Source organism: Podarcis muralis, chromosome 17, assembly GCF_964188315.1.
Source record: "Podarcis muralis chromosome 17, rPodMur119.hap1.1, whole genome shotgun sequence".
In the NCBI taxonomy this organism is placed as follows: Eukaryota; Metazoa; Chordata; class Lepidosauria; order Squamata; family Lacertidae; genus Podarcis; species Podarcis muralis.
In genome coordinates, this window is record NC_135671.1 from 5,663,854 (window position 1) to 5,677,198 (window position 13,345).

General features: G+C 47.8%; 1 protein-coding gene across 3 annotated transcripts in view; it reads left to right on the top strand.

Annotated features, from left to right (window-relative positions):
- Nucleotides 1-486: 486 nt before the first annotated feature.
- The window catches only part of MELK (maternal embryonic leucine zipper kinase), a 31,636-nt gene continuing 18,777 nt past the window's right edge, over nt 487-13,345 (top strand). For 2 of the 3 annotated variants that reach the window (XM_028712019.2, XM_077920931.1), the window contains exons 1-8: nt 487-615; nt 3,863-3,957; nt 4,545-4,630; nt 5,253-5,369; nt 7,112-7,255; nt 8,072-8,140; nt 11,794-11,886; nt 12,977-13,075. In XM_028712019.2, coding sequence (XP_028567852.2) covers nt 3,894-3,957; nt 4,545-4,630; nt 5,253-5,369; nt 7,112-7,255; nt 8,072-8,140; nt 11,794-11,886; nt 12,977-13,075 — 672 coding nt within the window. In that variant the 5' untranslated portion in view covers nt 487-615; nt 3,863-3,893. The remainder of the gene's footprint in view (nt 616-3,862; nt 3,958-4,544; nt 4,631-5,252; nt 5,370-7,111; nt 7,256-8,071; nt 8,141-11,793; nt 11,887-12,976; nt 13,076-13,345) is intronic. The other variant, XM_028712018.2, reaches the window with a different exon arrangement.

A 13,345-nucleotide genomic window follows, 5' to 3' on the forward strand; every position in this document is an offset into this window, starting at 1 on the left:
GAAACATCCTAAGTCTTCATAAATATTCAGCCACTTGACAAACTACAATCAAAGCAGCTGTGTCTGTCTCTGCTGCTCCTATACTTAGGAAGAAATCCCGCAAAATTTACCCAGGCTTGTTTAGTCGGCAATCAGAAATACGATCCACGTAGGATTAAGCGCTTTAAACATTTTTTACTTTATTTCTCCCACTGAAATAACCTTGCACGGCCATTAACTTTGGCCAGGAGGCGTTTTCTCCCCGTTACTAAATTCGGTTCGCTAAGGAAAGCTTCTGTTTTACAAGAAACTCAAGTGACGCCCAAAACTACATCAGTAAATAAACTAAAAACCGACTCTCTCTTAAAAAAAACACACCCCCACGGAACACCCATCATGGCGGACCAACGGCCGACATTCCCCCATCTTTTTGCGTTCTCCTGACCTTCCTCCCATGGGCCCTTTCGGCCAGGCCCGCCTTTTCCGGCCAGAACGCCGCGTTTGTTTGGATGGAGGGCGGAAGTGCTGGCGCCGTCCGGGAATTTTAAATCCTTGGCTGCCTCCGGGACGCCGTTGCTCTCGGCTCGGATGCCATAGGCGGCTGCGGGGTTTTGTGGCTGCTGTGATTTTAGCCTGGTAAGTAATGCGAGCTACGTCGCTATGGAGCTCGAGGGGCCTTTTCCCTCGGGCGAGCGCTGGGCGGGCTCCGCGGGCTTCGATAAAAGGCGAGCCGGCAGGCGGACCTTCGTTTACCTGCTAGTGAGGGAAATTAAAAAATAAAAATAATTTTAAAAAGCAAATTAAAAAATAAGAGTAAAAAAGAGTGAGGGAAAAATATCGTATTTTATTGACCCGCGTTTTAACCCAAAACGCTCAGCGAGTCAGGGCCTCTGGCTGTTTACCAGAAGGACCCCTGCATTGCAGGGGGTTATTGTTGTTGTTGTTGTTATTACAAGTGATTCCCCCCCCCCTAAAAAAATGTTTAGGGGTGCTCTCATTTTGACTCAAGAAAATCACCATTTTATAGTTCGAATCGGGGGGAAATACAGTAAAAGGACAGAAGTACAAAGATTCACAAAATGTTTAGGGGTATGCGTACCCCCAGAAAAAAGCACCGATTACTACTGTGTGTGTGTGTGTATGTATATGTATATATATATATATATATATATATATAGGTGTGTATGTGTGTGTGTGTGTGTGTGTATATATATATATACACACACACACACACACACACGCACATATACATATATATATATACCCCACCTTTTCCCCTGACAGGAACTTTTTTATATACAGTGGTACCTTGGGTTAAGAACTTAATTCGTTCTGGAGGTCCGTTCTTAACCTGAAGTACCACTTTAGCTAATGAGGTCTCCCGCTGCCGCCGCAAAGTTCTTAACCCGAGGTATATATTTCTGGGCTGGTGGAGTCTGTAACCTGAGGTACCACTGTAGTACTACCTTTATCTTTCAAAGATTTCAAAGTGGTGTACATGGTTCTCCCCATTTCGTCCTCAACAACAACCCCGTGAGGTAGGTCATTTCTAAGAGATGGTGACTGGCCCAAGGCTTCAAGGCAGAGTACGGATGAAACAAGAGCAACTAATGAGGCATATGGCAGGACAGTCAGTGCCTACAGTTTACAGCAGTTTGGTGTGTTGTTCGCCCTCCCTCCCATGAGTTTTATTATTATTCATTTCATTTCTATAACACCTTATATTTAAAGGGGGGGGAGGAATCTCAGAGTAGTTTACAACACATTAAAACATTAAATGAAACAATCCAGAATAGAACAGATTCCAAGCTTCAAGGGGAATATTTCAGATCCTTCTCTAAGTGACATTTTGCTTTCTCCATATTTATTTACCTTCTTAATTTATATAGCTACCCCATAGCAGAAGTGCTCTAGGAAGCCAGTGTGGTTTAGTGGTTAGAGTGTTGGACTAGGATCTGGGAGATCAGGGTTCAAATCCCCACTCAGTCATGGAGCTTGCATCACAAGAACATGTGATGTCATTGTTAAAACAGCTGCACTGGGTGCTTATCTGCTGCTGAGCTGGGTTCATGGTTTTTGTATTTATTTATGAAGCCCTGAACAACTTGAATCCAGGATACCTTGGGGATCGCCTGAACCCTTGTATTCCCATCACTGATATCATCTGCAGGAGTATCTTTGATCGTTCCCCAAGTTGGTGAGGTTCCATTGCTGCTAAGGAGCCAATGTAAAATATGGGCTATAAAATATTGGCAGCTCAGATCTTCAGTTAGATGATGCTTTTTATGCTCTCTGTGCAAGCTTGTAGAGAAATGTAAAGTATGAGTCTCAAAGAAGCAGAAAGTAATTGAACATGAATTCTTGTATCTGTACAGTGGTACCTCGGGATGCAAATGGGATCCGTTCCGGAGCCCCGTTCGCATCCTGAACAGAACGTAAGACGCGTCTGCGCATGCACGGGTCGTGTTTCACCACTTCCGCGCATGCGCGTGACGTCATTTTGACCGTCTGTGCAAGCGGCGAAACCCAGAAGTAACGCGCTCCTTTACTTCTGGGTCACCGCGGAGCGCAACCCAAAAATACTTATCCTGAAGCGTATTTATCCCGAGGTATGACTGTATTGGGGATTTAATTGTGAGATCTGGGGTTCAAGAATCTGTGCAGGGACAGGGAGTTAGATCACACCCTTTTGCACGTTGATCTGTATGTATATGTGCAGGTTTGATGTATGTGAATGTAGGGTAGAGATCATTTGGGTGGGGGAGACTAGACACAAATGCCAAGGTCAGCGATAGCACATGTGATCCTACTTCTCCCCAGTCCTATGATGCCTTCATTTGGCTTGTGCATATCACTTTTAGGGGGTGAAATAGGTTAGGCCAAATATGTGCCATTTGTATCCCCCTTTGATGAGAGGTAGGAGATAGGAAGGTACATTTATCCTCTGTATCATTCTTTCAGCATTTAGAGGTTGGCAGCACTGTTGGAAGAAATGGATCAGGCAATCCTTCCTTGGAAGGCAGACAATAACTGTTGCAGCCTAATGTAAACAATGAGAAACTAGCATGCCATTCTTACTTAGCTTTTCTGAGTAAAATCAATTCAAAGATGAAGATATCTGGCCCATAGTATGGGATATTCTGAAGAAAAAGGAAGACAGTAAAAGCTTTCTTTTGAAGCATCAGGCTGTGGTGTGCTAGGGAGTGAGGCTTGGTGATGGTAACCAAGGGTATATTGTGATGTCACTGGGAAATGAGCAGGACTATGCCTTATGACAGGGGTGGTCTAAGAAGGAGTAGGGCTCTCCAGATGTGTTGGACTACAACTCCCATCAACCCCAGCCAGCATAGTCAATGGCTGGGGATGGTGGGAGTTATAGTTCACAGCTGGAGGGCACTACATTAATTACCCCACCTAATGAGCTAGTTTTGCCCATTTCAAGCAGGCAGTATTGCCTGCTGTGCTGACTTTGATTTGACAGATCAAAAAGAGATTTGACAGGGAGGTCTGGTCCAGCCAAGAAGACCCAGAGGCCTTGTTTCCATCCCCTCCGGTAATCATCTGGTTTTCCCTTCTCCCCCGCCCCCACCCTGCCACTTCTTTTTTTAGCGATGAGTTTTAACAAAGATTGACTAACGTATTTATTAGGTATATCTTGCATGGTTTTTTTAAAAAACCATAATGTATTAGTAATATATTCAAGTATTTAAAAGTGCTTGTAGAATTTGCCCTAAAGACAGTTTAGATGAAAGGTATAGCTCTTATTTCTTTTTTAAAAAAATTAAAAATATAAATAAGTAAGTGTTTATATTGTACTTATAGTGTTTTGTGTTTTGCTGCTATGACCTTTTTGGCATCAATGGTCGCTTTTCTGTTCTCTCAGGTGCCTAAAGGAGAAAGTCTTGCCTCTCAGCATGGCTATGGATGACTATGAGGAGCTACTCAAGTATTATGAACTACACGAAACTGTTGGTACAGGTATGCTCCTTGATGATTTCAAATAAAAGCTGCTCTAAATAAAGAGCTATGAAAACGTAGCTTGCTTTATAGATTTGTTTTGTCAAAAAGCAGGGGAGTCCCCCAAAGTAGCTCACAACATGAATAAAATGAAAAACAATTTAGATGATTGTTAAAGGGAGGTAGTATTTAATATTGCTTTTCCTTTCAGATTTACTGCAAAATCTAAGCATGCTTTTGCAGAAGTCAGTCCCACTAGTTTGATGCGGTGAGCAGCCCAATAAATGCATTTGGGACTGTACTCTCAGTTAAGAGCTGTAAGAGTAGCTTCCAGCCTCAATGTGGACAGTGTGAAGCAGCAGAGGGGATAGAGGGACTGTTAAAGCATACAAGATATAAATATATGTTAACTCAGAAACATCTAGTGCTTAGGCTGGATGTTACAGTTGAAGATAAGGGGTTAAGCCAAAGGTTTCACAGAGGGTTTTGAGGCAGAAGTACAAAGAACAGAGATGGTACCATGTAGGGATATAGATCTCTAACAAGGAGTTGATCACCAATGTTAAATCTGTAGCCTTGCCTTTTTTTCTTTCTTTCCTTACTTGTAGGTGGTTTTGCAAAGGTTAAACTGGCTCGTCACCTACTTACTGGAGAACAGGTTGCAATAAAAATAATGGACAAACTGTCTCTGGGGGTGAGTGACTTTCTTGCTGGGAAAGGATGGGTTTCCTTTGTACAAATAAGGTTCTAATCATACAACTTGTGAATGTGAATCTGTACATTTGTGGCCATAAGGGAATTCAGATTTCAAGCTCTGCATCAAAGCTTCTGGAACTACAGTGGTGCCTCGCAAGACGAAAATAATCCGTTCCGCGAGTCTCTTCGTCTAGCGGTTTTTTCGTCTTGCGAAGCAACCCTATTAGCGGATTAGCGCTATTAGCGGTTAAAGGCTTAGCGGCTATGAAAAAGGGGGGGGGGGAGCAAAAAAAATCGCAAGACGACTTCGTCTTGCGAAGCAAGCCCATAGGGAAATTCGTCTTGCGAAGCAACTCAAAAACGGAAAACCCTTTCGTCTAGCGGGTTTTTCGTCTTGCGAGGCATTCGTCTTGCGGGGCACCACTGTATGTTGAGCTCTGTTAGCACTACCTGGACAGTTTGTTTCCGTAACTGAGACCTTAAAGTGGCATTTAATTGTTGCTTTTAAAATACAATCTCATAAGCATGATCTAACAGGATGGGACGGGGAAAATGTAGAGGAAGTTTCTCTATTGTGGCATGCCATTATCTGGAAATCCCACAAACCTTTCATCTCTCAGGATGATTTGCCTCGCGTCAAAACAGAAATCGAAGCCATGAAGAGCTTAAGCCACCAGAACATTTGTCGGTTATACCAGGTGATTGAGACACCAAAGAAGATATTCATGATTCTAGAGGTAAGATTTGAAACCTCATTCTGCTTTTTAAAATATTTGCTGCTTAAGGCTAAAATGTTTCAGGAGCCTGAAATAGTCCCTGTCAGTCACTATTGGCATCTTTTTAGGATCTTTCTCTTGGTCCTTCACAGTGGGAGCCATTTGGTATGCTGTCATTTGGGGCAGAACTTTTACCTCTTACTCCTTGAAATCTTAATGTTGTCTGATTAAGGCTTTGAGGGTCTCCTGTCCCAAGCTGTTGGACTAAGGAGTGGTGGCAGCTATACAACCTAACAGGGTTAGTTTGCAACTGGTCTTTTGGCACTGTTCAAACCAACAAGAATGCTGGCCCAGAGTTTTGTGTCAGGTTCTTGGAAGTCCCCTCTTTCTGTAACTTGTCTAGGGAGGGGATCAAGTGCCTGCAGTCTTGGGGACATAGCAGGATGGGGACAAAAGTGTCTCATCATGCCGCCTTGTGTTTTGGAAGCAACCTGCATGCATGTAAACTCCAAGCAAAACCCTCTTCCAGCATGTTAATACAATACAAGCAGCCTTTTCTCCTTGTCTATGTTCATATGCCCTTTTAAAATGTAGGTTTTTTTGTGGGGGGTGTTGTTGGGTTGTTGTTTTTATTTTGATTATATATTTTGTGGTTTTATATTTTGATTTTGTTCTGTGAACCGCCCTGAGACCTCCGGGTATAGGGCGGTATATAAATTCAATAAATAAATAATATGGAAACTTCAGTCATGGAGTTCTAGAATTAGGCACAATAAAAAAATTCCTCTCTAAACCTGCATTCAGCAAAGTGGCTCTAGTAATAATAATTCATGCTGCTTTATTTATATTGTCACATCTCATGTATAATATCCAGATGGTGTACAACAATAGATATAAACACAAGAAAACATAAAATGCCATAAAGGCAATACAAAATGATATTGCACTAAAAGTGCCCAGAGTGGTGCTCTACCAAATACAGAAACATGGATTTGTTAGCCTGCTTGACTGCACAACATAGCATTTTAAAAATACAAACAAAAGTTCTTTTCCTGTGTGGAGAAAAGGCAGGCAGTTGACATTAGGAAGGAGTTAAATGTACAGGGGAAAGAGGAGCAGGAAGGCTCTTGAGTGACTAAAACTAAGTACAGAAGACACATTCCTCACTGGGTCTCAGCTGTGGGGTGGGGTGGGGTGCAACTAGGATCCCCACAGGCTGTATCCTGCAGCTTTATGAGCCTCTAGAAGACCTTCCTAAATACTAATTAAGGATGCTGTGCCCTTTTTGTAAGAAGCATACTTCTTCATTGTAAATATTCTTCATATAAATGCTTTGGTATCATGCACACTCACACTGGTCTCTTGCCCTTCAATAATCTGCTTCTTGTGGCATATTCAGGAAGTGTGTGCCACACCTATGCATGCCACTGACAGGATTCTCCCAGAAATGTGTTCCTTACCTGTGGAGCCCTTGCTGACTTCTATTCCAGAACCTGTTACTCTGTGGTGGGTTGCATTGTGCTAGGACTGGAGAACACAGGAACTGCCTGGAAATACAGACATTGGCCTTCTGTGTGTTAAACGTCCAACCCAAGGGATCAACAGAAGGATAGAAACTTGCCCTTTTCATAAATGAAAACTTGATTTGGTATCTTTGACAGCTTCCCGGTTTCTAGATCCCAACAGTTTTTATCAGCCTGTTTTGTTGGCTTCAAGCTTAGCCAGTGCCTCTTAAACGCTGTTGCCTTCTGCTTTCACTACAGTACTGCCCTGGCGGTGAGCTGTTTGATTACATCATTGCTAAGGATCGCTTAGCAGAAGAGGAAGCGCGCATCTTTTTCCGCCAGATTGTAGCTGCCATTGCATACGTACACAGTCAGGGGTATGCTCACAGGGATCTTAAGCCGGTAAGTGTGGAAGGTTGAAGCAGAGTTTCTTTAGGAATAAACTAGCTGTATGCCAGACTCCAAATAGTTTGCTGGGTTCTGTTTTGCATGAAAGAAGCCCACAGCCAAAAAACCCAGTATCTGACCTTCGGCCTCACTGCCATCATATCCACTGCTCTTTCCTTCTAGTCACACTTTTGTGGTTGACATGTCACAGTGCTGTTGTGACGGTTGAAGCCACAGCTGGCAGAACTTCCATGCTGCAGTCTAGGCTCTGCACCTAGCGAGATGATGCTCCCTTGCCCATGATCTATGATCCTCCAAGCTTTGCTTGCCCAACTGCTGCTGGCAAACGGTGCACTGTCTACTTTGTTTCACTTCCTTCAACCACCATCCCTTAACTAAAACTTAGGAACTAGGCTTCTCCCTTTCCATAGAACATACAGCCCTTCCCTTCCTTTGGTTAGCTTTTATTTGCCTTGGTTTCCTCAAGACTTGCATCAGCTGCCAGCCAAACGGACATCTTTCTCATCCCTTTCAGAAGCTGCATTGTGAACAGCTTAGTTCCCAGAGCATCTGAGCATTCTGTGCCTCTAATCCCACTCAGCATAATTAGTGTCATAGAGATTTTAGTGCAAGCTCCATAAAGATTCCTTTTGATTTTCTTCCAGTTCTTTCTCTAGCTCAGTCTAACTAAGAGACCACCTGGTTTTGTTTCCTATGTATGTTTTTAGCGTTGGGAATTTGACTGAAGTTTGTTTTCTCCTCGTCAGCAATTTACAGCATAAGGTTGCTGTGTAAATTTACTTGCTTCTAACGTGCAATCTCTCTTGTCAGGAAAACTTGCTGATTGATGCTGAGCATAACCTGAAGCTGATTGACTTTGGTCTCTGTGCAAAACCATTGGTGAGTTTGTGCAAAGCAATGAACTCTGCCATTTTGCCAATGACACTAGAAAACACGGGATGCTATTGCTGTCATCAAGGTGAGATGATTGCTGTTTCATCTCCAAACCAAACCATGTCAGAGGTTTCCTGTCTTTCCTTCCTGCTCCATAGATGCATTCTCATTAAAGCTGAATTTAAATAGCTCTGCTCAGCCATGGGCATGCTGAAGCCCAGCCATTCACTTGGTTCATACTGAAAGGTGTGATGTGATTTGGTTTGTGTTCAGATTACGTGCTCCCCCATGATATATCCTGATTTATCTTCTTTCCTACGTTGTGGCTCTTCCCATGGCAATACTGAAGCAATTCAAAACATGTAAATATCGCAGATTTTTGGGCTGCTAGCTTTAGCAGATTGTTGAATTTCTGTTGATAAAGGATTGGAAACACAGGATCCTGAACACAAGCTTGTTATTAGACAGCTCTTTCCTTTCTTTATCTGGCCCTATGTGTGCTAAATTGAATTTAAGTGGGTTTGAGTACTTTGGCAGGTTAAAACGGAACAGGGTTAGAAGGTGGTTAGGGTGTCCTAGAGTTGCAGTTGGCAAACCAACTTAACTTCAGATATATAATGACTTAGAGCAGGCATCCCCAACCTGCGGACCTCCAGATGTTTTGGCCTACAACTCCCATGATCCCTAGCTAACGGGACCAGTGGTCAGGGATGATGGGAATTGTAGTCCAAAACATCTGGAGGGCCGAAGGTTGGGGCTGAAAGGTGAAAGAGAAGAATGCAATAGCTTAACCCAGTGGTTTTCAACCAGTGTGCTGTGGCACCCTGGGGTGCCTTGAATGATAGTCAGGGGTGCTGCAGGCGGCATTGGCCTCTGTCCCTCTTCCCTTCCTCCTCTGATGCCCTCTCATGTCTTTGCCTCCCAAAGGTCTGCACAGCTACACAGCAGCAGACGTGGCTTCAAGCTCCCCAGGCGAATGGAGCCTCTGGGGCTGACCGGGGGGTGTTTCCCAGGCCCCTGTGGGGGAGTGTGAGGAGGCACCTCTCTTTGGGGCGGGGGGGGGGCAGTTCATAGACAAGGGGCGGCAGCTGCTGCTGCCCAGAGGACTCCCAAGTAGAAGAGAGGAGGCTGAACACCACAAGGGAAGGTGTTCGAAAAAAGGTGAGAGGCTGCCAGCTCTGCAGGCAAGTGGTGACATATCAGGGGTGCCACAGAAAGAATGTACAGTGGTGCCTCGCAAGACGAAATTAATTCGTTCCGCAAGTCTCTTCGTCTTGCGGTTTTTTCGTCTTGCGATGCACGGTTTCCCATAGGAATGCATTGAAAATCAATTAATGCATTCCTAGGGAAACCGCCTTCAGACCAGGTCCGGGGACAGTCTGTCCCCGGACCTCTTCTGAAGGCTGGGGGGGGGGGGGACAAGGGCTTTTCTTCCCACCCCCAGCATTTTAAAAAACCCTGGGACAGCGGAGGACTTCTCCGCTGTCCGGGGCGATCTTAAAATGCTGGCGGGCGGCATTTTAAAATCGCCCCGGACAGCGGAGGACTTCTCCGCTGTCCGGGGCGATTTAAAAGCCCCTGGGAAGGCAGGCAGGGGGGACAAAGACTTTCGCCCCCCGCCCGCCTTCAGAAGGTCTTCCCGCCCCCCCTCCCCGCTTCGGAACAGCATTCCGAAGAGGGGCGGCTGGGGCAGGTCTTCCCGCCCCCCCCTCCCCGCTTCGGAACAGCGTTCCGAAGTGGGGCGGCTGGGGCAGGTGTCCCCGCCCCCCCTCCCCGCTTCGGAACAGCGTTCCGAAGTGGGGCGGCTGGGGCAGGTCTTCCCGCCCCCCCTCCCCGCTTCGGAACAGCGGGCTAAGCGGGACCTCCCGCCGGGCATGCGAGGCTTGCCGGCATCTCCCCCAAGCAGGGGGCGGGCTCCGCAGCTCACCCCCTGCTTCGGGATGCAGGCTGCCGCCCCAAGCCTTGCGCGCAAGGCTTGCCGACATCTCCCCCAAGCAGGGGGCGGGCTCCGCAGCTCACCCCCTGCTTCGGGATGCAGGCTGCCGCCCCAAGCCTTGCGCGCAAGGCTTGCTGACATCTCCCCCAAGCAGGGGGCGGGCTCCGCAGCTCACCCCCTGCTTTGGGATGCAGGCTGCCGCCCCAAGCCTTGCGCGCAAGGCTTGCTGACATCTCCCCCAAGCAGGGGGCGGGCTCCGCAGCTCACCCCCTGCTTCGGGATGCAGGCTGCCGCCCCAAGCCTTGCACGCAAGGCTTGCCGACATCTCCCCCAGGCAGGGGGCGGGCTCCGCAGCTCACCCCCTGCTTCGGGATGCAGGCTGCCGCCCCAAGCCTTGCGCGCAAGGCTTGCTGACATCTCCCCCAGGCAGGGGGCGGGCTCCGCAGCTCACCCCCTGCTTCGGGATGCAGGCTGCCGCCCCAAGCCTTGCGCGCAAGGCTTGCTGACATCTCCCCCAAGCAGGGGGCGGGCTCCACAGCTCACCCCCTGCTTCGGGATGCAGGCTGCCGCCCCAAGCCTTGCGCGCAAGGCTTGCCGACATCTCCCCCAAGCAGGGGGCGGGCTCCGCAGCTCACCCCCTGCTTCGGGATGCAGGCTGCCGCCCCAAGCCTTGCGCGCAAGGCTTGCCAACATCTCCCCCAGGCAGGGGGCGGGCTCCGCAGCTCACCCCCTGCTTCGGGATGCAGGCTGCCGCCCCAAGCCTTGCGCGCAAGGCTTGCTGACATCTCCCCCAAGCAGGGGGCGGGCTCCGCAGCTCACCCCCTGCTTCGGGATGCAGGCTGCCGCTCCAAGCCTTGCGCGCAAGGCTTGCCGACATCTCCCCCAAGCAGGGGGCGGGCTCCGCAGCTCACCCCCTGCTTCGGGATGCAGGCTGCCGCCCCAAGCCTTGCGCGCAAGGCTTGCCGGCATCTCCCCCAAGCAGGGGCCGATCTTAAAATGCTGGCGGGCGGCTTCTCCGCTGTCCGGGGCGATTTAAAAGCCCCTGGGAAGGCAGGCAGGGGGGACAAAGACTTTCGCCCCCTGCCCGCCTTCAGAAGGTGTTCCCGCCCCCCGCCCCGCTTCGGAACAGCGTTTTAAAATGCTGGGGGTCGGGAGCGAAGCGCTGCCGACCCCCAGCATTTTAAAATCTTCCCGGGACACGGGGAGATTTTAAAATGCTGGGGGTCGGCAGCGAACGCTTCGCTCCCGCCCGCCAGCATTTTAAGATCGCCCGGGGCAGGCGGGGGGAAGGCAGGCGGGGGGGAGCAAAGACTTTTGCCCCCCGCCGGCCTTCAGAAGAGGTCCTCTTCTGAAGGCCGGCTGTGGGCAAAAGTCTTTGCTCCTGACCGCCAGCATTTCCCTATGGGCTTTCGTCTTGCGATGCAAGCCCATAGGGAAATTCGTCTTGCGAAGCGCCTCCAAAACAGAAAACCCTTTCGTCTTGCGGGTTTTCCGTCTTGCGAGGCATTCGTCTTGCGGGGTACCACTGTAGTTGGTCAAGGGAGTTGTGGACTCAAAAAGGTGGGTTTAACCCCGTTGTGAACTGGGGAAGCAATCCGACTTTGCTTTTAACATCTTAGATATTTCGGGCTGACAATGCCCACTGTCAATTCCATGCATACCTAGGTGAAATGCAAAATGTGTCCTGTTGCAGATGTAGCTTACTACGTTGTTCTTGCTGCAGGGTGGTCTGGATTACCATCTAAGCACCTGCTGTGGAAGTCCAGCCTATGCAGCACCAGAGTTGATTCAGGGCAAAGCTTACATTGGCTCAGAGGTATTGTAGTAGATTCTTTAACATTTCTCGATATTGACTCTTCCATACACATTTTCTTTACAGAATGGCCGCTGCGTAAAATGCAACAAAGTCTGTTAACTTTCTGAAGCGGGAGCCATTTTAAAGGGGCATACATGACAACTGTGTATGTGGATAATATTGTTTTCAGCGTCTTCTGCAAAGATGCGGTTGTAGTCTCTGGTCATCCCTTCAGTGCCGTTGCATCTTTTATTCCTCTTCTGCTATATCTTCCTCTGTTACCTTATCGAGTAGGCAATGTGGGCACCCTCCAAATGGAACAGGAAAGTCTTCCTCTCCTGCCAATCTTGAACCTTTTGTCTTAACACTCTACGAGCTGTGTGCTCTACCTCTCCTCTAATGGCATACATCGCTGATAGGCTAAATCTATTTTTTGCAGTATAAGAGGAGTGGCAGTGTCCACACTGTTGTCTGGCCTTTGTCGTCAGTGACTCAGTGGTGGGTTCTGAGAAATTTATGGGTGCTAGGGCCCATGGGGCAGAGGCTTCTTCTTGACCTCACCCTGTTTTAAATTGCAAGGCAGTCAATCCCCTACTTTGCTCCAAACTAACCTCTCCCCATCTTGCAATTACACTATCCTTTTGGGCGACATTGAAAGCTGGAGACAAAGGCTGGGGCTTGTTGCTGAAACGCTTTGAAGGCACAGGACCACAGAATGCAAGCCTTTGTCTTTTCCTCACCCACCCACAAAGAAAACCTCTTGGAGCTGCAAGGGAGCTGGGGTTCGTTACAGTAGGGTAGGGCTTTCTTGCAAGGTGTGCCACACAACTGCAGGGGTGATCACGGCTCCAGCTTCATGGTTGGGCAAGAGACTGGGGCTTGTTGTGCTCACCAGAGTGCAGCAGCGCAACCGTTGTGGTGAATGTGGCCAGCAACACTGGGGACCCCAAGGGCTGAGCAGTTAACATCAAAAGTTGATAGCCAGTACCTACCATACTGTTCAGAGGTGACCATGACTTTGTTTATTATTGTGTATTAGGGCTGTGTGGGGTGTTTGTGCACAAAGTGACTAACCTTTATATTTTTCTAACTTACCTGCTTGTCATCCCAGGCTGACATTTGGAGCATGGGAGTGCTTTTGTTTGCTCTGCTCTGTGGATTTCTACCATTCGACGATGATAATGTTATGGTGCTCTACAAGAAAATAGTGGTATGTATTCTGGCATATGCACTGTTTCCAGGATTTGGGTCTTCACGCTCATGGGAGGATGCTTGAGCAGCAACCATGGGAGAGACCTGTTTCCAACAGGGTTTGGGGATTTATAGCAAGAAGCCCTTTCATAGCTCTTAAAACTTGTTCTCTTGATCTTGATGATTCTCACGGAAGCCTCAGGATGCTCTTTTGTGATATTCCAGTGGCTTTTTTTAAATAATCTTGGCATTTGAATTCTGCTATGTTCTTTCTTCAATTCTCCCACCC